The following is a 22,685-nucleotide window of genomic DNA, read 5'->3' on the forward strand; positions in this document are numbered from 1 at the left end:
TTCAAAGTTTAATAATCTACAGGTTTAATACTAAAAATATCAAAGTTGAGCTTGTGAAAATGGATAAAATTCCTGGGGTGCAAAGCTAGAAGATGTAACCCCACTTCCACTAGCTGTGGCGCATATTTGACCAATCAGATCAATCCTAGAAGCTGTCCTTCCACTAAAGATTTAAGGCTGACGTCGCGTTATCTAATGTACCGTTCAATGTACATACAAGAGCCGATCTGGACAGCTTGTAACTTTCAACTTTGACTATTCTTGATCTTTGTCCTCACACGACCGACTTGACGATACCCTCTCTATTGCTCTCCCTTTCTTTTTTACATTACATTATGTATTGAACTCTTATGGGGATCATGAAATTATCACAGTATTTAACTTCTTGCTCATAGCAGACTTTTTAACTATGAGGCGTTGGCTCGTCTCGGCACTCCGTACGTTCTGATTTACAAATGTGACCTAGCTACATGTAGCTCTATAATTACTAACCATCAACTACAAACAGTGCTTTTGCAGGTCGCCGCCACCACAGCTTCTGATGAACAGCAAGTTGTCGACGCTATTGTAGACGATACCACAGCGACGAACTATAATTCAGCTACCGAAACCGACATAGTCCAAAGTACACAACATGCATGGACTCCGTATCAAAGCGGTAAGTGGCCGCGACCGTGCGGTTTGCGGACAAACCGCAAACCCTATATTCATCTAACGTGGAGTAGGTTGGGAGCTTGTCCACGAGGCAATGGCCGAATTCCGAAAGATTAAGACGACGCCGCATCGTAAGACGAAAAAGCAATTCGGATTGTTTGGAACGCTGGTTCAATGCGTCGCGAAAGCTTTACCAAGCTTACGAGTTAGTGCGCCTCCTCAGGAGCACGCGGCACCGGTAATAAGTGGCCCCCTTCTCGAGGGCGTTAAGTTATTACAGCAGTCGGCCGACCAAAATAATACGGATGCGATTTACCTCCTAGCGCAATTCAATTTCTTCGGGAACTATTCCCACCCGAGAAACTTCAAGACCGCGTTCGACCATTACTACCGGCTCGCATCATATGGAAATAGCTCGGCGCAGTATATGGTGGGTTTAATGTATGCGACGGGATTAGGTGATGCGGTGGAGAGGGATCAGGCGAAGGCTCTATTATACCACACCTTCGCCGCGGATGCGGGTCACACGAGATCAGAAATGACTGTCGCGGCTCGCCATCTTAGTGGTATTGGTGTACCTAAGAGTTGCGAGACGGCTTGCAAATACTACAAGAGGGTGGCAGACAAGGCTATGACATGGTTTCGGTCGGGGCCGCCGGGAGGCATGGCTCTTACACCGGAAGCGCACAGACTTTCTGACGAGGTTGGAGGGGTATACGGCGAGGGTGCTAGTGTGGTCAGTTCCGGTATCAATGCTCTGAAAGCGAGCCCGAATTCCGACGCCTATGCCGCTATTGACGATGTGATCGAATACCTCGATTTGATGTCTCAAAAGGGTGATTTTAAGGCTTCATTTAATCTAGGGAGACTCTACTACGAGGGACAGCGAGGTCTCGAAAGGAATGTCGATTTAGCCCGACGCTACTTCGCTGCGGTGACGACGATGTATTGGCGCTCGAAGGACGGGCGTGCCGTGGATCAGCCGAAACCTCAGTTGGAGAAATACGCTAGTAAAGCGGCTGGTTATATCGGACGCATGTGGTTACGCGGGGAAGGAGTCAGACAGGACTATAAGCTAGCTCGGGGATGGTTTGAGCGTGGAATTAAGCATGGCGATGCCCAATCTCAATGGGGTTTGGGTATCATGAATCTCCATGGCCTCGGCCTTCCGAAGAACGTCTCGAAAGCTACGGAACTTTTCAAGGCTTCGGCGGACCAGGACTTTAGCCTCTCCCACGTGGCGCTTGGGGCTCTTCATCTTGACCAGGGTACAGCGGATGACTTGAAAATCGCGAATTCGTATTTTGAGGCGGCCGCTCGTTGGGCTAATATTGAGGCGCAGTACTACCTGGCTGAGATGATACACCACGGCGTTGGACGTGATAAGACTTGTAGCATGGCTATGGCCTACTACAAGAATGTTGCAGAGAAAGCCGAGCCTTTGGTGTCGTCTTGGGCGGAAGCTAACCAGGCATATGAGGACGGCGATGTGGAGTTAGCCTTCCTTGATTATCTTATGGCGGCCGAGCAAGGGTACGAGAAGGCGCAGAACAACGTTGCCTTCATGCTCGACCCTACACAATCACGACTACCCCTACCTTCATGGCTAAAGCGCCAACCGCCCAAACCTAGTCTACTCCAAAACTCGGCTCTAGCGTTGATATACTGGACGAGGTCGGCTATACAACTAAACATCGATTCTCTAGTGAAAATGGGCGATTATTACTTAGATGGTATTGGTACTGAACCTGCACTTGATAAAGCCGCCCAATGTTATACGGGCGCTTCTGAGTACTTCCAGAGCGCTCAAGCTCTGTACAATCTCGGTTGGATGCACGAAAATGGGGTGGGCCTAACTCAAGATTACCATCTTGCGAAGAGATACTACGACCAAGCTCTCGAGACTAATGAGGAGGCCTATCTTCCCGTAACTTTGAGCCTGATGAAACTGCGGCTTCGCAGCGCTTGGAACACGTTTACCCACGGTCGGATCAATTCTATCCAGGACGAGCCTTGTTAGTTGCTTTTCTGTTTTTTTTTTTTTTTTCTTTTTTTCGTTTTATTCCCATTTTGACCATTTATTTCGTCATACATACGTACTAACAAGCATTCCTATAAACAGCACCAAGAAAGGATTGGTCGTTAAGCGAGTGGATCGCCAACTTCCTCCAAGAAGACGAGTACTATTATGATGATACATACGAAGGATTCTACGATGACGGCGGCGCGATCGCCGGGTCCGAAGGCGAACATCTCAACGGCGCCGATGCATTCGATGATGTTGATGGTGTCGTGGAGAGCTTAATTATCCTAGGCCTAGTCGCTGCGATCGTGATACTTATGTATTATCGCGCGAGGCGACGGGAGCAGGCGCAACGCCAGGCGGAGGAAGAGGCTAGGAGACAAGGACAACCACGGCCGCGACCGCCGGTACCGGGACAAGGACATGCACAGGGAGGTTTGTTTCCTCAGCCAGGTGGTCCGGATTTTGCGCCGTGGGCTGGTGCGGTTGTGGGTGCTTAAGTTATGCGTGCGTGCAAAAAAAAGAAAGAAAGCAGGCGAGCAAGCTGGGCGTTTGGGTTGGTGATGTATGTATGTATGGGTAGTAGGGAATATTGAATGAATGAATAGAAAGGTTTATGGTACAAATACCTGGGTGTGAAGTTGTTTTACGAGTGTTCGGAGATCTCCGAAATGAGTAATCATAGGGGTACTGGTTTCGGAATACGTCCGAGATGAGTAATCGTAGGGGATTTTGGTTTCGGAGCACATCCGAAATATTATGTAAGCATTAGGTAAGCGAGCTACGGAATAGGGGCTAATGTTGAGGGTGCTTCTTTATTTTAGGTAGATAGTATTCTACAGGAGCGGCCGGCGTGCGGGTATGAGGGTCGTCGGGGAGGCAGAGGATTACGATGCGTGGGGTTTGGATGAATAACTGATTAATTGGTAGATGGCAATGGTCTTATATGTACTGGCTGTGGGTGGATTATTGGGTACCTACTTTGAAGCATCAATGGAAGTCACTGGAAAACAATGCGAAATTCGGACGAAGGGATGGATAACTGCAGTTCTGAGGTCAGGTTTGTGTGTGTCTGTATCAACCCTCGTGTCTCAGGGATGGTGGTGTTTGTAGGTGACTTGACTATTGACAAGGCATGTATGCCGGTCTCCAATACAACAATTACTGTGAGTTACTAGCTCACATAACAGTCCATCTTTACGTGTTACACTTGTAGTATTGCTGCGAGGATACTTCGGATGCATTATGTTACATGTCAAAGAGAACATGTGTCCACAATTACCCACAGTGGCCTTCCTTTCAGGGTATAACTGCGTACCTAGTCGGGGATATATGAGACGGGATGCTATTCAGAGACTATCGAGGGTCATGATTTAAACTTCAAGAGACTCGAAAACGCAATACCAATGCAATTTGGCCAAGTAAATCACCTTTATATTATGGACTTGACCGTCACGCGCACATGCCAGGAGAACGATGTCGCCTATCCTGACCAGACACGTAATCTCGGTATATAATGACCAAGAAACGGGCAAGATGTACTGTTCGATTTAATAAGGCGCCTATATCACAAGATATCAAACGCCATCTGAATTAATTAACCGACAATCAAATTATATATATCTAAAAAGAAATTACCTAGAAGGATGTATCTTCACCAGTAACAACACATTTCGGACTGTCAAGACTCATTCAACGAACGGAACACGCAACCAAAACGAAATACTGCATTTTCGGATCCCTCTGGGGACACACGAGCGATCCTATTTGATACGGAGCTTTTTTGATCGATAACTATGTGCTACCGAATCTACGAGCAACCATGGTGTAAGGACGGCGAGCATCGGACAGGTCGGCGGAGATTCGTCAAATTGGAAATTTGCAAATCCGCCTCGGAAAAAGAAAAACGCTTTGGTTCCTGTGGCAAGGTCGGCGAGAAGATTACTGTGTGCGAGGAAAGAGATTCATGCCCTAGTTGTACTGGCATCGAGCGCGAGGTCATCAGAATCTTGGACGCCATCTAGACACTTAGGCATTTTCGGCATATATTAAATGGTCTAGAATATATTGGCGACAGTGTCTGACTTAGAATGCTCATATTGAATGACAACTATTATCAGTGTACGACACTTACTACTTTGAAAAGGGGGGTTTATTCCTTTGGATAAGACGATACTTTACCATACCCTCTCATCATCAAACACATTTAACGTGTCATACTCATGAATAAATCATATTATGAAATACTTTCTTACACTCTAAGTGACTCAGACAAATGATAATACTTTCCCCCACGTCACTTTTTATCTTATTAATAATTACACGAGGAGCATATTGCACCTAGACTCTTCCGGTGAGATGACCTAGTCTCGAGTTGCCCCCTGAATAGTGTATTCCACCCGGTAACTCTTAGGACCTTAACGCAAAGCTACTTAGTAGAGTTACACGAAACCTCCTCGAACAGAGAGGACTTGAGTGTATCAGGACGATCATACACGTATGGATAAAAAAGATAAAGTTAATACAAAAGCTCAAGTACAGAAAAGTTACAGGGACTAGTAGAACTAGTAGGCGCTTCGAGTTATGCTCACATAAGTACTTGGACGTATGTCCAATATGAGGTAATTCCTCGTGTTTAGAATCACTTTCAACACTAATACACTGGAGTAACAAATGTGTATATATTTCTCTTAGGCCCGCCCCGGAGCAATCACACTTCTTTCTCTAAATTTACTTTATCACGTATGTAGTATTTCAGAAAGCATACACACACGAGTCGGTTTGCGAAACTAGAGAAAGTTCATGAATAAGTCTAGTACCTTCCAAGGTTCCTAACTCAGCAATCTTGAAATCAACAATTATCTCCACCCAATACTTCCACCGCTACGAACAACTCCACCAACGACTTATGAACAAAGTATCTACTATATCTTCACACGACATTAGCGAACAAGCCTACTGCCATCCAGATACCCTACTATCTAGATACCGACGAGTTTACCACGATGTGCAAGCGTTTTTGGAACCAGGTGTGGTGCAGACACGGCTCCCATTTTACTGGAAAACGGACTTTTGCCGGAAAGGAGAACTGTCGGGTTGCTTTAGTTATGGGAGGATTCGGCTATTGCGGGACAATCAAGGAGAAATCAGTCAGAGATCGGACGATGCACAGATGCTCCGAATGCTGGAACAGAATGAACCGGGATGCGAGGTCAAACAGGCGATAGTCATATACATCTTTGATATAGGGCATTTGGGCACGCAAACTTATGAACTTCATCGATGATGTCCATATTCGAGGGTTAAGCTATAGAGATACTCAAATATATCTTAACTGAAGTCATTACCTGCCTAATTAATAGAATGTAATGAATTTAGAATGGGAAGTAATTGAAAATGCTTAAGTTTATAAAAGTTATTGCCTGAGATTTCTCAGGTTATTATGTCGTTTTTTTAAACCCATTTTTAAATGACCTTTTTAATCCTCTTTTTAAAAAAATTTATAAGAAATAAATAAGTGATATTTTTTTTAAATATATTTATTAATATATAATTTATATCTGGCTATCAATGTAAAACTACAACATAACCAGTGGTGAGAGGACTCTAAGCTTCTCTTACAGCAGAATAACGTTTGATTTGATTCCCTACGGGCACTGTTACCCTAAAATCAAGAACCTCCAGTTCCTACGACTATACCTCAGCCGAGTTATAGGCTCATGGCAGACCGTATTCCAGCTGCAGAAGCCCAAATTGTTAAGTTGTTGTGCTTGTCAGGAGTGCTTTCTTGAGCCATGTCTGATGAATCGATGGAGCCGACAAACGAGTCTTCAAAATTGATTCTCTTTATGCCCAATAATACAAGTACACTCATGCTCTTTCGATGCATGATGTCGGGTGCATAGCCACAAGTTCTTCATTATTGTGAAATAGAGGTGCGGGCAAATGAGCTATGCGACTAAGCTTCTGTGACTATTATGGTGCCACCATATCACCCATTAGGACCATCCACCCAAGACCCTGTATCAACTGCATTGCCTCGGGGGTTGGTCTATCATAATAATACCTGATGATAATTCTTTCCAGAGAAGGAACAGCCTTCAACTGCGCGTTCACCTGTGACAAAGCCTTATTACAGGACTTGCTAGGAACCTCTCCGGCTAAATCGAAAGCGTTACCCTTATGTACGTAGAACTCTAAAGTCTTAAGATTAACGCAATAGTCTTGGAGAAGCTTTAGGGTGCGCATTCCTTCCTGTGTAAGTCCTAGCGCTTCGGGTTGTCCTTGTACCATCTGAAGTGCAGGAAAGCTGAGGGACATGTGAGATAGCAGACGCGCATGGGTTGACGTGGGTGAGACTAGAAAGGTTTGTAGGATTGAAGCTTCGCGTTGTGTTGTAGTATCGACAAGGTTGAAGTGGTTCAAGCCGTAGGAAACAGCGTTGGTCTCTTGTTCACTGTACTCTCGGAATTTCGCCAATGCCGATGTAGGCCATTGTGTTGGTTTGCCGGGAACAAAAAACTCTATCGGTCGGTTTGATGATTCTTGGAAGACGATTATATGACTCGAGGCGACGAGCATTTTGATGTAAATGTCCTTGCGAGCCTCTGGCGACATATTGGAGAGGATATCTTTGGGAAAGCAAAGTCCGGCTTCCTCGCTAGATGCCATAGTTTCGAGGGTGTTTGCGGGTAGTTGATAAGAAAAAAAATATACGAACCACGATGGAAAAGTGGAAATTGAGAAGGGGAAGGGATAAAAATTATTGCAATGTCACCGCCGCTATGATGTAATACATTCTTGCTCAATCATGGAGACATGAATTGCTTGGCCGGCAAGGGAGGGACGTCTCGGGAGGAATCTGTGTTGTGTAACATACCTTAGATCTGTGTAACCAACATTAATATCTACGGGCCTAACGGCTGGCTAGATTATATGGAACGTAGTTGGTAGCGTAATACGCAGCTTATTTGATACTCGCCCAACAAGGCCTCCCTTACCTTCCAAGGTTACTACGAGGGATCAAAGAGAGCGAAGTGGCAACAACATGCTTCTTCAACTTCGCCCGCTTCATATTGTTTTATTTAGTATCTTAAGTAGGTGGTTTAATTCCTGAAACTCAAATTCTACAATTTTCGTCCTCCATTGTCTCTCTAACAAAATATTACTACCAAAGAATCACCAACATGTCGTCGAATACCTATGACATCGCCATAATTGGTGGCGGTACCTCAGGCCTTGTTCTAGCGAATCGTCTCTCTGAGGATCCGAACTTACAGGCCATCGTCCTTGAAAGTGGCGAAGATCGTAGCTCAGAGCCCAACACACTGACCCCTGGTGCTTAACCTTTGCTGTCGAATTCTCCAGCCGACTGGACATTCCATACAATCCCTCAAAACAACCTCGGAAGGCAGATCACAGTACCGCAGGGGAAAGCTCTGGGGGGTTCTAGTGCAATTAATAGCTTTCTCTTTACCTCCACGTCCAAGGCGAATCTAGAAGCATGGAAAAGTCTAGGCAATGAGGGTTGGGAATATCATGTATTTGAGGAAGCCCTTAAGAAGTCATTCACTCTACACAAGCCTTTGAGCGTGACTGAAGGTAAGGGTCCGCTCCAACTCACACTCGCTGCGCCTGAGGGTCTTTGGGAGAAGGCTTGGCTTGACGGCCTGGAGTCTGTGGGATTTGCGCGAAGCGATCCTCTTTCTGGGCATTTTGGTGGACCTATTATTGCCCCTGAAAGTATCGATCCCAAGACAAAGCAGAGAAGCTATGCGAGTAATGCCTATTTGGACCCTATTCGAAGCAGGCCGAATCTAACAATTCGGACTGAGACGACTGTGACTAAGGTGCTGCTTGAAAAACCTTCACAGGGTGCCGATGCTATTGCCAAGGGTGTCCAATTTGTCTCGAAGGACGGTACGTCCCAAACAATTGGAGTCCGCAAGGAGGTCATCCTTTCTGCTGGGGTCATCAACTCGCCCCGGCTTCTCGAGCTTTCGGGTATAGGCGACTCTGATCTACTCCAGCGTCTACGGATCATTGTCATCATTGATAACCCGCACGTCGGCGAAAATTTGCAGAACCACCTCTTCACAGGCCTGGTTTTTGAGGTGCGGGACGGCGTGGACACGATTGACGCTTTCTTCCGCCAGGAGCCTGATGCCGTGGCCGCTGCGATGCAAGACTATGGCACCAAGGGCGCGGGCCCTCTAAGTACTAGCAACATAGTAACCATGGCACAGCTTCCGCTACCCGAATTCCATTCGCAAAACGGGCGCAAGGAGATTGACCAGCTACTCAGCGCCCAGAAGCCCGCCTCCCCACCAACGACATCGGCTTTCGCCGTGGCTCATGAGGCATTTGTACGGACCACCCTCACGACACCTTCGGAAGCAGTGGGAAACTACGTGTTAGGTCCGGCTTACGCGCTCCCGGAAACCACATCTCAATCGCCATCGAGCTGTCACATCCGCTGTCCCGGGGTTCCGTACACATCACTAGCGCCGCACCTGAGAACACCAACACCAACACCAACGAAGGCTTAAGCATTGACGCTCGATACCTCTCGCATCCTTTCGATCTAGAGGTACTTGCACGCCAGGTTCGCTTTATGGAAGATACAATCACTCGCGCGGAGCCGCTTACGCGCTACCTAAAGCCATACACCAAGCGGTTCACAGACCTTGAAGTAGCTAAGGACTACGTGCGCCGCACAGCTGACGGCGCGTACCACTACACTGGCACCTGCTCGATGATGCCACGGGCGATGGGCGGCGTGGTGGACAACAAGTTGCGAGTTCACGGCTGCGCTAATCTTCGCGTGTGTGATGCGAGCATCATACCTATAGAGCCAACCGCAAACCCCCAAGCCGTCATTTATGCGATTGCTGAACTTGGTGCTGGCTTCATTAAAGAAGGTACATTGTAAAATAAGGCAGGCTTCTGGGCAATCCCGTACTTAGTAGAGGTGGTTAGAGATTTATGAAAGCCAACTGTCTTATTTCCTCTCACTATTTAAATAAGTCTTACCCGAGTATCGCAACCTAAAATATCTATTAAAATTCGAATAATTTTTGATTATTAGGCTCCATGAATTAAAATATTTATAAAATACTCACCAAGTATGTCTTCGCATGCGATTAAGTTATTTCCTATGAGACGGTGTTAGCTGACAGCTGAGTTGTGATTGCTGGTGGAAAGTTGGTTGGTTGGTTGGCATCTTTGACGCTGATGCAAGGGAGTCCGGCCCTTGCAAACCTCCCTATCCAAGGGATATGCGGCGTGTAGAGCCGCCAATTCACCAATTTCCAGCATACATAAAATATTATGGCTGTCCATTATCCGGCAGATCTAACCCAGCGGAACACATGATGATACTCTAACCGTACCCGTTGGCCGAAGAGTTGCAGGGTTGTATGGACTTTAGGATATGATATGTCTTTCAGCAATTTCCGCTCTTCTTTGTGCTATGACAGCGTAAAAGGCTGGCTCTCTCTTTCATTCGCGTTCTGTCTTACTAGAATACTAAAATCATTGACTCGCCAGTTTGCGAAAGCTGTAGCTCGAGCGAGAAACCCCCCCTCACACACTAGGTACTCATCGACACTCCCAGCATGGACATAGCATCTGAGGCTCCAGAAGCTACCGCTAACACAGGTACTCATCGGTCCTTGGACGTGAAAATCGAGTCTAAACCCCAGACCCAATATGCATACAACCAAGATTATCGATTCTGGTGTATTATCACTGCCCTGTATACTATGCAAGTCTTATGTTCGCTCGAGAATACCGTGGTAGTCACTTCCTTACCAACTATTGTTAAACAATTGGATCTGGGAAGTAGCTACATTTGGGTCACCAACGTATTTTTCCTCACGACGTAAGTCTTAAGGCTTTTCCCGAAGCTGCAATCTCCGTATCAACCATACTCCTTTCTAGGCGTACTGAACCAAACCCAGATCTGTTGTCCAGCCGCTCACTGGTCAGTTGGCCGGCCTCTTTGGGCGCCGACACGTCGCACTAGCTGTTGTCGCCTTATATACGCTTGGTAGCGGTCTTGCTGGGGGAGCGAATGGGCCAGCCATGCTGATCGCCGGTCGCGCTGTGCAAGGCACTGGAAGTGGGGGTATGACAGCCATCATGGGTATCGTCATTTCAGACCTCGTCCCTCTTCGGCTGAGAAGCAGTTACCAGGCTATCCTCGCCATGACGTATGCAATTGGAATGGCCATTGGCCCCATCGTAGGAGGCGCTATTGTCGAGGATACCACCTGGAGATGGGTTCGTGACTACCTACATTAATCGTAACCCGCTCCAAGACAACAACTCACTAACAATAATTTATGATTCCTTAGGTGTTTTACATAAACCTCCCCGTCGGCAGCGTCTCTCTCATCCTTCTATGGTTATTCTTACGTGTTAAATGGGATAAGGAGAGTAAGATATGGAATAAACTCAAACGTATTGACGTTGCGGGCAATGGCTTGCTGGTGGCATCCACGGTATCCGTTCTCATCGCGCTGACTTGGGCTGGTTCTGTTTATCCGTGGTCATCTTACCATATCCTTGCCCCATTGATTATCGGCCTCGTTGGCCTTATTGGCTTCGTTTGTCTTGAAGGTTCCTCATGGGTTCCGGAGCCTGTCATGTTCGTCTTCAACCCCCCTTAAAACTACGACGCTAACTTAGAACGTCGACAGGCCGCTTCGTCTTTTCGCAAATCGAACCTCCGCCGTAATATTCGCGAACACCTTCATCGTCTCGATGTTGAACTACTGGATTTTCTTTTTTCTGCCTCTCTATTTCCAAGCCGTTCAGCTGTCAACCCCCACTCGCTCGGGGGTGCAGATCCTGCCCATCACTTTGATTGCTGTCCCTGGGGCCGCGGTCGGGGCGGTGGCCTTATCTAAATGGGGTAGATACAAGCTTCTTCACATCATCGGCTTCGCTTTCCTCACGGCTGGTATCGGCACTTTTTCTGTTCTTGATCGCAACTCGAGCACGGCAAAGTGGGTCTGTCTCCAGATTCTCCCGTCCGTCGGTGCCGGCATGATCCTGGACACTCTCCTACCAGCCTTCCAAGCAGGTGTAGAGGAGATAGATTCTGCAGCCGCCGCGGCGAGTTGGTCCTTCATACGCAGTTTCGGGAATATCTGGGGTGTCGCAATCCCGGCAGCCATCTTCAACATTTACAGCAGTCAATACGCTGCGGATATCGTAACGGACCCGACCGCCAGATTATCGCTGCAAAATGGTGGCGCGTATTCAAGCGCAACACGAGACTTCGTTGAGTCGTTTTCCGAACCAACGCGGGGTCAAATTATTGATGTCTTTACAAGATCGTTGAGCAAGGTCTTCCTTATTGGTATCACCTTTCCAGCAATCTCATTCATCCTATCGTTTGTGGAGCGAGAGGTAAAGCTGCGCACGGTGCTTGAAACCGAGTTTGGGCTAGAAGACAGGAACAGCACAAAGTATAGTAGAAAGGCCTGAGATCCTTTAGATGTAGTAAAATCAAATTTGTATCATATGCCTTTTTTAATTTCACATTCATCTGCCGTCTGCTAGTCCTGGCAGCTCAGGTAGATATCCGCCGTCGTAGGCAACATGGTTCGGTGTTGCGAGTCAGAGTTTACGTCTCACAACATCTGCACTTTTACGCAGATCGTCACAAAACCAAAGTCCGATTGATGCATGCGCTGTGCAGCAGAGCAAAATAGTCAGCAGCCAGCGTCACACTACATATTCAATTCACAGCCCCTCCGGTATACTTTCATCGGGGCGGATTAGCAGTGGTCATGGTAAACAGTCTCGGACGTAATTGACGGTTGTCACGCAATCCCCCCAATCCCAGTACTTGTGGCCGCATACCGTACAGTTACCCTTAGATCGAATATCTTGGTAATGCCACCAGATCTGATTGCCAGTCGCCATGCACTCTGGGCCACCTTCGATTGTCACCCCGCAGCCGAGAGGGGAGTAGGCGGTACCACAGGCTCCTTTGTATTCAACGGGGGACCTACAAGAATGCATTAGCAAGGCTATCGTATATACAAATGGAGTGGTATTCGTACGAGCGCGACCCATAAATTACATCGTCCGTCCGATAGAGCTTTTCGTTGACCGCTTTGTCGCACCATCTTACCTGCAGAGTGGTGCACATGTGGCTTCCACTACAGTCGTAAGTGCCTGGTACGGTGGCTGGGTGTTTGTGTTCATTGATCGAAATGTTGGAGGGAGGGGTGGAAAAAGGGGTAGCCCCGGCACCAATGAGAAGTGTGAATACTGCCAAGACGGCAGTGAAAAAATGCACGATAACCATGGTATTTGCTTCTCCAGGTATATGAACACTTACCCTAGGTACCCAATGGCAACATGAACAACAGGTATACTGGGCTTTTATACCTACTAGGCCTAAGACGTTAATAACGCTTGGACGGGCCGCCAATGAAGCTTATTAGAACGCAATTTAATGCTAAAGGGATGAAAGGCATTTATCTACTTCAATGCGTGTTCTAGTTGGATTTATTCAACTTTACTCTAGGGTGAGCACTGTTAGTACTTGATTTCTAAGATATAGGGTTTAGCTATGACAGTCACTAAATCGAAGAAAATGGAGAGAAATGGTCTTAAGAGCGAGTACACTCGGGTCATATTTCCCCTATATCCTTCGATAACTGCGTTTAAAATGGATATCTACCGTGTCTACACTTTCCTTACGTTGAATAATGTTTTGGTATAACATTGTACTTACTAGGTCTGGAAGCCTTTACATATGAATCTAGTTTATTTTTGGTGCATCTGTTTATCTCAGGAAAACGGCCAGATTTGATAGGAATAACACATGGGGCTAATTACAAGGAACGGGACTTGTGGGTGTGGCTACAGCCCCAAAACCACCGATTTGCTGAGCCCAAGGACATAGAGACATTGATCGATTCCCAGCCTAGTTGTCACTTCGAAATCGCCAATTACTCCGATGGCGATTCTAAACCTAAATACGACAACATCAATGACTTACTTAGTTATTCTGGCTATGGAATTATGCTGATGACAAAATTTTGCGTCTTTAATCGACACGCTACGGAGTATATATACGATATATTTCTCAGTACGCTTATATCCATTCACACGCTATACCCGAAGCCCGGGTGAAACAATCATGCAGGCTAGCAGCCAAGACACTTGTGATCTGACTGCATTGCAGTTGTGTAGCGCAGGTCGCGTCACCATTCAGGTAGATATGGACGCTTGTTTCGACGAGAGTGGGTGTTGGGCTCCGTATCCGCAGGCAAGACGTGGGGTAGTCATCTATCTAGGTGTTTTTTTTGCCCTTCGTTATCGGGATGGGTTACACAGAGCGTACTCTCATCGGGCGAAGCGTTATTAGCGTGTTATCAAGCAAACGTTGACAAAGGCAGGCTGAAGCCTTGGTACCTTGGGTCTAAGGCACTGAGGTGGTTTGCACACACATTAGTTTTCTCTCTCGCAAGGCTTCCAATCGGAAGTGACTAACACGCTCCTCTTTGTTTACTACTTCTGACGCATTAATAACTTTAATTGGAACAGCAAGTATGAGTCAGAACGAGGCAGACGTCTGTCTGCCTAGGCAGATACTCAGGTACTATACTAATTAATATGTAGATGATACTCTGATGCTTGAAAGACGCGACTGCATGTGTACTTATTATTGTGACCCCATAATAGATGCATGAATGGGTACTGCGTGACCGAGTAGGAGCCAAGACATTTTCGACTTTTAGACATTGGTGATAAAGCCTAACGTACCTAGATACCATGAGAGTATTGGAATCTACAGATACTAACCCAGGTGGATAATTAGGCAACACTCGGCTCGAGCACCTACTCATAATTCATATATATCCCCATCCATCTTTCGTAGCTAGGATCCTCAGCACAATATTGTTTTCACTCAGCAAAATAACACTGGTACCGAGACCTATCCCCGATCGTTATTTTAGTTACGGCGTTGAGCTCCTTTCCCTTCCTAGCTTTTGATCCATGGATTCTCTGGGAAATATGATGGGGAAGCAACCCGTACAAGCCACGGGCACGATGTGTGCCGTCGGCAAGCTGTACAGGCACACAGAGTCCTCATCATGGTCCCTTGTCCAAGACCCCGTGCTGCACCAGCAGCAGGTCTCAGGACTCGGCCAATCCTATGCAATGGTCCACCGTTATTCAATGCAGAAGTTAGCGAACGGAACACACACATGGACCACTCACTCTATAGCAGTCAATAGCGAAAAGCTCAAGGCAATTCTAGCTCAGATATTCCAGGGCTACCCGGATTGGGCACCTGCCGACAAACCATTCACATTCCTGCCGCCGTACAAGCCCCTCATCCATCGATGGGAGAAGATACGTGGGTTCAACGCAGCCGACGAAGGGGCTAAGAAAGAACTACACCTGTTCTGCGAGGAAGTCAAACCTCTCATCGAAGTCGAGCTTCACGTCCTAGAAAAAACGAGGTCTACCGGTGTGATACCGTTTGACAAGCTCTGGCTTATCTTTGCCCCTGGTGATCTTGTAATTGCGGGATGTCTCCAAGGGGCTACGTGCATCTGCAAGCTTCTTGCTGCACCGAAACTGATCACATCCACGCGAGACCAGCGACGCCGGCTCATGCGCCGTGGCATCTTCGACTCTGACGACTCCGAGGATGAATCCGATGACGAAGATGGTTCTGATAAACCTTTCTGGGCAATTCAGTTTGCTCAGATTGATTGGAATGGTAGCTACTGCGGCCAGAAAGTAGACCAAATCAAAATCCTACAGTTTGATGAAATAAAAGCCGTCACCGATCTCGATATGTACCCGCTCTTATTCTCCCCCGACCTTAGAGAGAAAGACATGGCACTTGCTCGAGGAAGGAAGTTTGAATCTCTTCGTGGGTTTCACGTGAAGAATTGCAACGGAGCGAAAATTATCGAGAAGCCAACCCCGTTTGGAACGGAGTATGTTCCTGAACCGGTAAGAGCACACCTTTTTGGAGCGCTTTTTGATCTGAAAGCCCCCTAATTGATATGTAGGTGTCGGGTCGGGTTATTGTCGATGCACATGCGTTCTATCACTGCCAAGAAAAGGTACCGCCTACATTACGTCGAGCCGCCAACCCAGAGTTGAGCGCCGAGGAAGATGTAAAAGTTGCCTTATCGTTAGTTAAGAAACGGAGTGGAGACGATGAGAGACGCGAAGACTTACGGCCTATGACCGACGAAGAATGTATATTGGCTGTTCCTCGCGTAAAGGGGTTTGATTTGAGAACTAAACAGTGGTGTAAGCCATTCGTATCTTACGTACCACTGAGTCGAAGAGCTAATCCTCATCATAGGTTATTTCAATGTGGATGAACTTCAGGAGACCAGTTGGAATGATGCCTCGTACGACAACCTAGTTTTACCAGTAGATGAGAAAGAACTTCTCATGTCATTCGCGGACAAGGAAAGGGTTCGCGAAGCAGGTTTCGACGACTTCGTCAAGAATAAAGGTAAGAGAAAGACAATTCCCGCGGGGAAAAGTATGGTATCGCGCTGACAGTAGAACTCCATAGGCAAGGGAGTTATCATACTTCTCTATGGCCCCGCAGGTGTTGGGAAAACTCTCACAGCAGAAGGAGGTAAGTTCAAAATCTGATGCTGCCAGCGAAACTCGCGCCTGGGTGTTAACGTGATGCAGTTGCCGAGAAGTCTAGAGTCCCACTCTATGTATTGAGCGCTGGCGAACTGGGCTCAACTGCCGGCAAGGTTGAAGGCGCCCTCCAAACAGCACTCAAATGCTGCCAATTGTGGGGCGCGATGCTTCTCCTTGATGAGGCGGATGTCTTCCTCGAAGCTCGAGGATCGGATAATGTGGAGCGGAACGAGCTTGTATCGAGTGAGTATTCCCCCATCATAGCAGCATGATGTGCATACTGACATATCTCAAGTTTTCCTTCGACAGCTTGAGTACTACCAGGGTCTCATGTTTTTGACGACCAACCGAGTCAAGAAGATCGACAATGCGTTCCTGTCGCGAATTGATTTGATACTACCTTACGACGATCTTGATTTGAATACTCGGCGCGAGCTTTGGGCGAAATTCGTTCACCGACTAAAACCTCAAGATGTCGATCTAAGCAAAAGCGATATTGATGACTTGGCAACTACCAAGATGAACGGAAGAGAGATTAAGAACGTACTCAAAACTGCACTCATTATAGCCGCCCGCGATAAACCCCTCCGGAAACGCCACCTCCAAACCGTGTTGAGCATCCGCAAACGGGTTGATTCTCTCCGACTTGATGCAGGTGGTATAGTTAACTAGGGACGGTCATGAAATCCAATCGCCATAAAATGCAGCTATTTGGGCGAGAGTTCGTATTCGATATCTCATCGTTGCTGTTGTATCTTTCCTTTTCGTTGAGCGATGGTTGGGAGCCCGCGAGGACACACAAGAGGGCAATAAGTTAGCAATCAATGATAGCGTATTTAATTGAAAACTGATCGGGCATCTGAATCCCCTAATTGTGCGTACGTTAATTCTTCCGATACGGTAGGAAATACTCAAGTTAGAGTTCGGCCGAAGAGCGCAATCGAGGAGCGAAGTAATACGTAAGCGCCATGCGAGTAAGCATCGTGCATATTCAAGTTGATGGGTGCATATAACAAGGAAGTCCTTAACAGGTACTATAGGTAGGGTCAGTAACCAGGTCGAGTTGAAGACCCAATATTTAGTCGTCCTATTGGACTACGCCTGTTCCTTCGTCAAGGATAAAAGCTGGAGGTCTGGCAGATGAATATTGTCTTTCCTGCTTCTCAACTTCTACTTCTTTCATTCCGATTATTAACACGGACCATGGCGGGGCAAAAGATCATCAAGTACTCACTCGAGCACTTTCGAAAAGACGGAATTTCGGAGGAAGCCTTCCTCAAATGGTTTCAGGAATACCATCTCCCTTATGGCGTTCCGCTGATGAAGAAACATGGCGTAGTTAAATATGCTGTTGTGAGTCGGGTTGTATCCATCAAGTATAAAGCGCTTCTTGTTAACATGCAAGGACCAATTATAGCACACCAGAGTGCCTCCATTATGTGACGCATTCCAGGATATCATTGAAAAGATCCGACCGGGATGGGAAGTTAGCAAGGCCGACCTTGTGCTTGAATACTGGATGCCCGATTTGAGTTGTCTGAACAGTCTTATTGAGGACCCAGATTGGAATGGGAAGGCCGTCAAGGGCCAGGAAGATTGGCTCGATATGTCTAGATCTACGATCCACATTGGCTACGAAACCACTTATTTGGAGGATGGAAACGTCGTGAATCTATAAGTGAAACGAAAGGGAGTGATGGAATCTATAGGCCATATGCGTTCAGCTAATTCAGAAACGAAATGAATTAATTGACATGCTCCCGGGATGATAGAAAAGCGCCTTTCTTTTTTTCCCCTATTTCTTTAATACCCCTCATTATCCTGGTCCGAATCTTAACTCCGAGTCGGCCGAAAGCTCCGGGGTACCTTCGCAAGCCCCTGGTGACTTTTCAAAAGCAAATAGTAGTGTATCGTATTCTGAGTCCAGTGTCCCTAGGTAGTATCCTTGGAAGTCGTAACGAGATCCTATCGTACTTAATTGAACCCTTGCAGAGAATGTACCGTGCCTTAAGTACCATTCACGTCCTAGATGCAACGATGCGGCGTAGTCGAACAAAGACATGCGGGCATCAGTAGTCCTCAGATTTATATGTGCAACCATTTTCATAGGCACCATCCAAGATCATTAAGTAAAGGTGTGCGCCAGCATTTCTTAGAAATATTTCACCAATTCCAATCACATACCAAACAGCAATACTCGGAAGAAATACATCACAAAATGGCGTCAGGTTTATTCGTCAATCCTGCTACCCTACTTAATGTTGTTCCCGTTATCTCTTCCACTTGCCAGTTGTGGTTTGGTTGGGACCAGTACGAATTTCTGCAATTGTTTCTCAAACGGGACATACAGGCCCAGAGCAACCAACTACTACCATCATATTTCACTACGTTTTTTAATCGGGGTGCACCGCGGGTAGGAGGACTTCTTCTCACCACCATCGTTTCATCAGCCGCCAACCTGCGCTACGCACCTGGAAACCTCTTGCACGAACGTGGATCATTCATCTGGTATTCGGCGGCCATTGGTTTTGCCCTCGGTCACCTCACTTACTTCCCCTTCATTTTCCCTCATATCCGAGCTATCACCAGCGATGCTAAGGAGAAAAACGTTACTGAACTCAAGAACTGGCTCTACGTTCATAATTGGCGGACTTTGACAGTTGACCTAGCAGGTTGGGTCTGTTGCATCGTTGCAACTGTTAAGACACTTTCCCCCGTTTCCGCAAATGGCAATTGATTCGCACAGCGTTGTTTTGAGCGCAAGCAGTATAAATTTTCGATCAAATTCATTCGAAACTTCGACCTATACAAAATTGGCTTCCCAAAACTTGTCGAAGTTATTAGCATACCTACCTAGGTAAATCTTGAAAAGAGGCATTTTCTTTTCCTTTCCCAAAGAGTATCTAGGTACCTACAACCACAGGGAAAAGAATACATGTACCGAGCAGTATTAGAAGTACCTAAGTACCGAGGTAGGCAGGTTAGGATGTTGCGCGACTTAGAAGGATTAAAAGCAATCGCATAAGAGTTAGTTATGACGTATGAGGCTGCAATGTCCGATTGGCTTCAAATGGCGAGTGTATCAATTTCAAATCCACCAAATGCCGTTTCTCTTCAACGTTCTGTGTAATCAAAACTTCCTCAGCCGCCTAGTCACATTTCTCGTCTGCTACCACTCAATCAACTTGACTCCTAGCCTATCCAGTGGCCGTGTCCTTTGACCCTGTAGTAAGTATTCCATCCGTCGATTTCATTATTACGACCGGATGCTCCGGATGCTGGCTCGAAGTAGAACGATGGATGAGCCGCACTGGGCGATGGCGCCCAGATCTAATCTCGGAGAAGCCGTACCGTGCTCTAACGACCGGATACTGTCGAGGTGCGCTGCACACTACCTACCTGATAGGTACTCAGCAACTCTATCACACCCTTAACTATCTCGGCGCAGCATTACTTAGCCACCGACATCTGCGATGTAACCTGCAATGGATACTACTCGGTTACGGTAGTTAGAGACAGTAGATGAAAAGTATCGTAATACAGTTATACTCTCCTTCAATTAAGTTGCTTCTTAACAGGATAGCATCGCTCATAGCTAGGTCCATTAGGTTTATCCTTTGCAACACCATTATATCGACGATGGGTAGTTGAGATGGAAAAGATGGCCAAATTCAACATTGCAACATCACATACCTACCAGCCTACCTGTCTCGGTAGGTAGATAACTAATTCAATATGCTAGTTGATCCCGGCGGCCCAAGACTTACGTGGATGGGTTTTCATAAACCCGGATTCTAATTGGCAAATATATAGCGGGTAGCATAAGGCTCCGTACAGTGCTTCTCTCAACCGATCTGACGGAAGCCACAATATATGCATGGCCAGTTGAGACACGGCTGTGCATCTATAAGGCATCTCCTAAGGCATTATACACGCAGTAAAGCTCAGTACTCCCCGAGCACGTTTCGAGTCTGTTATACTTTTCTCTTATTTATATTTCACCTCCAGTCTTACGGCTCTTACGAGATCACAAAAAACCGATGCCGAGGCTCCTAGAAGAACCCAAGGAATCTGTAATCAATTATCACTTTGCAGCATGGACCCTATATTGGTGGTTGGTTTCTCGGGCGCAATCATCGGTATTGTCGATGTAATTACTAGGAGCATGAAACTACTCTCTGAACTCAAAACGAGATACAACGTCATCGAATTCAAGATTGGCCTCCTGATATCGCAACTATCAACGCTCAAGGCAGCATTGAATCAAGTAGATGATCTCACTTCTAATATTCACGTGGGCTCAACTCATGAACAACTCTTATGCGATCTAAATATCTCCTTGCAAAGCTGCGAGGCCGTTATCTCGGTACTCAATGAACGCATTACTGTGTTAAAAAGAAACGAATCCAATTGCCTTACAAAAGGGAGCAAAGTCGGCCTACTCTGGGGAGAATCCATGATAAACGATTACCTCAGTCTCTTGGGTAATCAGATCAATGCACTCAATCTTCTCTTGACCGCTCTACATTGGTGAGGCCCCATATCCCAACCTAAGCAGGTAACAATTAATCAGTATATAGTCGCTCAACCTTTGATCAGAATAACCTCCTACAAGAGGATAAATCCCGCGAGATATTCTGTAAAGTTAAAGATGACACATCATCTCTCGTTTGCTTAACGGATTCGGAGTCTAACGGGACTCGACGCAGCGACGGGCCCCAAGATCTTACTCTCCTTAATAATACATTCGCTTTTGACGGCGATCTCTTCTCGTCGAAGGCGTATCGGAGGCCAGTAGTACGTGCGATCCGGACAGAAGCCAGCGTGACCAAGGACCTTAGGCACAGTCAAGTGACGTTGGACAACTGCCTCAGTGTCTCTCCCCCAGTGTCCAGCACTAAAGTAATACGCGAGGAAGAAAAGGTCCTGAAGGGCGAATCATTCAAACCGCTGGTGAGAACGGCACGGGCTTCTTACTCACAACACGGCAGTTCAGACATCGAAGTAATACAAGAGTTTCCAGCGTCATGGAGAACCACGACTGGAGGGGGCTGCACAAGTAAGAAAATCCCATCAACAGGTAACGATTTAAGACTTATCTGTCAATTGGCACTCAACGGCACCCTAACTCCTACGTCCATCTATTCCCTCCAGCACGTAAAGAGGGAGATCGTGGACCCGCCACTATTCGGTGATCCACTTTCGTTCAGACCACCGGGCGCAAGAGTACACCCCCCCAAGAAAATGAGAGTAAATTTACTTGGAACTTCAAGATGCGGGAAAAGCACTTTGCTTAGATGCCTTCTTGCAAAATTTCGGCCTTACGACGAGGAAGTACTTTACTTATATCGACCAATCATTCGAGCGCACACTACCAATTGCATCCAAGGTACGGTCAGTTAGATATGCAATGGGACCAATGGAAAACACAATGGAACAATCAAGATATACGTACATTGTATAGGCTGAAGACAATTAACGACGAAGCGGCCCCCCAAGAAGCAGACTAGTAAGTTTCGATCCATTCAGATAGCACCACGTCAACTTTTTGAAGGTATTCACCTCTAAAACTTAACATTTACACAGTTTTCTCGGCTCTTTCGATCGCATGTTCCAACAAGATTACATCCCAACAATGGAAGATATTCGGCGTGTACCAATGAGGACATTAAGTGATCTAGGATCTTCCTTCGAATTTGGCAACGTGGTATACCACTTGATTGACCCCGGTAGCGCACAGATGGAGCAAAAGAACTGGAACTATGCATTCCTTGGCGTCGACACAGTCATATTCGTATTCGACGTTTCTGCCTATTGTATCAGCGTGGGGGATGGGGAGATGAATAAAATGGACGAGCAGTTGATGCTCTGGGGCAAACTTGCACTGGCACCTCGGTCTCCGAATGAGAGGATTATCGTCATCTTCACTAAAGAGGACAGACTTACCCCTGATCGATTGGAAAGGTGGATATTCTCGGAATATTTCCCTGGCTTCCAAGGCGACCCCCTTGATGTTGAAGACATCCTCCAGAACATTGCAGGGCTATTGACATCTATGATGAAGCGCGTCACCGTTATAGAGCGTTTGCCCATATTCTGGCGAACCAGCTTCGAAAATGAGCCCATCGAAATAGCTATGGTGGATCTGAAATGTTCAAACTGAAATTTATCTATGTATTACTGTTGCATCGTCATACCATGTATATACGTTTGATCATGATCATGCATAACTTGTATAATATGTATCGCTACATGTATTTATATGCTTAGGTAATCAAAAGGGGGAATGACGACATTGTGCATTCCCCGATCTTCCCTCATAAATTGATTTCCCAATATCTGGCACTGGAAT

General features: G+C 46.6%; 10 protein-coding genes across 10 annotated transcripts; 8 read left to right on the forward strand and 2 right to left on the reverse strand.

Moving 5' to 3' along the window:
* The first annotated feature begins 227 nt into the window (after nucleotides 1-227).
* Nucleotides 228-3,870, forward strand: F4822DRAFT_392575 (HCP-like protein). Its single transcript, XM_051457218.1, has 4 exons — nucleotides 228-437; nucleotides 509-658; nucleotides 726-2,669; nucleotides 2,777-3,870. Exons 1-4 carry the CDS (start codon nucleotides 410-412, stop codon nucleotides 3,175-3,177), a joined length of 2,523 nt encoding a protein of 840 aa, XP_051318687.1. The 5' UTR covers nucleotides 228-409; the 3' UTR covers nucleotides 3,178-3,870.
* Nucleotides 3,871-6,569: 2,699 nt separating this feature from the next.
* F4822DRAFT_441652 (uncharacterized protein) lies at nucleotides 6,570-7,364 on the reverse strand. Its single transcript, XM_051462884.1, has one exon. The coding sequence runs from the start codon at nucleotides 7,346-7,348 to the stop codon at nucleotides 6,653-6,655; it is 696 nt and encodes a 231-aa protein (XP_051318688.1). The 5' UTR covers nucleotides 7,349-7,364; the 3' UTR covers nucleotides 6,570-6,652.
* A 464-nt stretch (nucleotides 7,365-7,828) lies between these two features.
* F4822DRAFT_441654 (uncharacterized protein) lies at nucleotides 7,829-9,608 on the forward strand (the record flags this gene model as incomplete). The annotated part of the gene is made up of 3 exons (XM_051462885.1): nucleotides 7,829-8,014; nucleotides 8,045-9,087; nucleotides 9,141-9,608. Exons 1-3 carry the CDS (start codon nucleotides 7,864-7,866, stop codon nucleotides 9,606-9,608), a joined length of 1,662 nt encoding a protein of 553 aa, XP_051318689.1. The 5' UTR covers nucleotides 7,829-7,863.
* Nucleotides 9,609-10,293: 685 nt separating this feature from the next.
* On the forward strand, nucleotides 10,294-12,324 carry F4822DRAFT_441659 (MFS general substrate transporter; the record flags this gene model as incomplete). Its single annotated transcript, XM_051462886.1, has 4 exons — nucleotides 10,294-10,559; nucleotides 10,639-10,960; nucleotides 11,035-11,327; nucleotides 11,380-12,324. 4 exons carry the CDS (start codon nucleotides 10,294-10,296, stop codon nucleotides 12,170-12,172), a joined length of 1,674 nt encoding a protein of 557 aa, XP_051318690.1. The 3' UTR covers nucleotides 12,173-12,324.
* A 151-nt stretch (nucleotides 12,325-12,475) lies between these two features.
* F4822DRAFT_426118 (uncharacterized protein) lies at nucleotides 12,476-13,001 on the reverse strand (the record flags this gene model as incomplete). Its single annotated transcript, XM_051460487.1, has 2 exons — nucleotides 12,476-12,698; nucleotides 12,754-13,001. 2 exons carry the CDS (start codon nucleotides 12,999-13,001, stop codon nucleotides 12,476-12,478), a joined length of 471 nt encoding a protein of 156 aa, XP_051318691.1.
* A 1,573-nt stretch (nucleotides 13,002-14,574) lies between these two features.
* F4822DRAFT_146236 (P-loop containing nucleoside triphosphate hydrolase protein) lies at nucleotides 14,575-17,207 on the forward strand. Its single transcript, XM_051452912.1, has 6 exons — nucleotides 14,575-15,673; nucleotides 15,733-15,979; nucleotides 16,035-16,190; nucleotides 16,254-16,319; nucleotides 16,379-16,576; nucleotides 16,629-17,207. Exons 1-6 carry the CDS (start codon nucleotides 14,702-14,704, stop codon nucleotides 17,003-17,005), a joined length of 2,016 nt encoding a protein of 671 aa, XP_051318692.1. The 5' UTR covers nucleotides 14,575-14,701; the 3' UTR covers nucleotides 17,006-17,207.
* A 329-nt stretch (nucleotides 17,208-17,536) lies between these two features.
* F4822DRAFT_426120 (uncharacterized protein) lies at nucleotides 17,537-18,011 on the forward strand (the record flags this gene model as incomplete). The annotated part of the gene is made up of 2 exons (XM_051460488.1): nucleotides 17,537-17,686; nucleotides 17,751-18,011. The coding sequence occupies 2 exons, from the start codon at nucleotides 17,537-17,539 to the stop codon at nucleotides 18,009-18,011; spliced, it is 411 nt and encodes a 136-aa protein (XP_051318693.1).
* Nucleotides 18,012-18,551: 540 nt separating this feature from the next.
* Nucleotides 18,552-19,070, forward strand: F4822DRAFT_426121 (putative integral membrane protein; the record flags this gene model as incomplete). The annotated part of the gene is made up of 1 exon (XM_051460489.1): nucleotides 18,552-19,070. One exon carries the CDS (start codon nucleotides 18,552-18,554, stop codon nucleotides 19,068-19,070), a length of 519 nt encoding a protein of 172 aa, XP_051318694.1.
* A 1,532-nt stretch (nucleotides 19,071-20,602) lies between these two features.
* On the forward strand, nucleotides 20,603-21,979 carry F4822DRAFT_146327 (uncharacterized protein). The gene is made up of 3 exons (XM_051452913.1): nucleotides 20,603-20,863; nucleotides 20,914-21,842; nucleotides 21,920-21,979. Exons 1-2 carry the CDS (start codon nucleotides 20,790-20,792, stop codon nucleotides 21,734-21,736), a joined length of 897 nt encoding a protein of 298 aa, XP_051318695.1. The 5' UTR covers nucleotides 20,603-20,789; the 3' UTR covers nucleotides 21,737-21,842; nucleotides 21,920-21,979.
* Nucleotides 21,840-22,583, forward strand: F4822DRAFT_146331 (G-protein alpha subunit-domain-containing protein). Its single transcript, XM_051452914.1, has one exon. The coding sequence runs from the start codon at nucleotides 21,942-21,944 to the stop codon at nucleotides 22,494-22,496; it is 555 nt and encodes a 184-aa protein (XP_051318696.1). The 5' UTR covers nucleotides 21,840-21,941; the 3' UTR covers nucleotides 22,497-22,583.
* The last annotated feature ends 102 nt before the right edge of the window (nucleotides 22,584-22,685 follow it).

This window comes from Hypoxylon trugodes (genome assembly GCF_022578975.1).
Source record: "Hypoxylon trugodes strain CBS 135444 unplaced genomic scaffold F4822scaffold_2, whole genome shotgun sequence".
Lineage (NCBI taxonomy): Eukaryota > Fungi > Ascomycota > Sordariomycetes > Xylariales > Hypoxylaceae > Hypoxylon > Hypoxylon trugodes.

Coding starts and splice junctions, on each gene's coding strand:
- F4822DRAFT_392575 (XM_051457218.1), top strand. CDS start 410: ATGAGGCGTTGGCTCGTCTCGGCACTCC. Junction 438..508: donor TTGGCTCGTCTCGGCACTCC/GTACGTTCTGAT, acceptor AACTACAAACAG/TGCTTTTGCAGGTCGCCGCC. Junction 659..725: donor ATGGACTCCGTATCAAAGCG/GTAAGTGGCCGC, acceptor AACGTGGAGTAG/GTTGGGAGCTTGTCCACGAG.
- F4822DRAFT_146236 (XM_051452912.1), top strand. CDS start 14,702: ATGGATTCTCTGGGAAATATGATGGGGAAGCAACCCGTACAAGCCACG. Junction 16,191..16,253: donor CGACTTCGTCAAGAATAAAG/GTAAGAGAAAGA, acceptor AGAACTCCATAG/GCAAGGGAGTTATCATACTT. Junction 16,320..16,378: donor AACTCTCACAGCAGAAGGAG/GTAAGTTCAAAA, acceptor AACGTGATGCAG/TTGCCGAGAAGTCTAGAGTC.
- F4822DRAFT_146327 (XM_051452913.1), top strand. CDS start 20,790: ATGATAAACGATTACCTCAGTCTCTTGGGTAATCAGATCAATGCACTC. Junction 20,864..20,913: donor CTCTTGACCGCTCTACATTG/GTGAGGCCCCAT, acceptor ATCAGTATATAG/TCGCTCAACCTTTGATCAGA.
- F4822DRAFT_146331 (XM_051452914.1), top strand. CDS start 21,942: ATGTTCCAACAAGATTACATCCCAACAATGGAAGATATTCGGCGTGTA.
- F4822DRAFT_441652 (XM_051462884.1), bottom strand. CDS start 7,348: ATGGCATCTAGCGAGGAAGCCGGACTTTGCTTTCCCAAAGATATCCTC.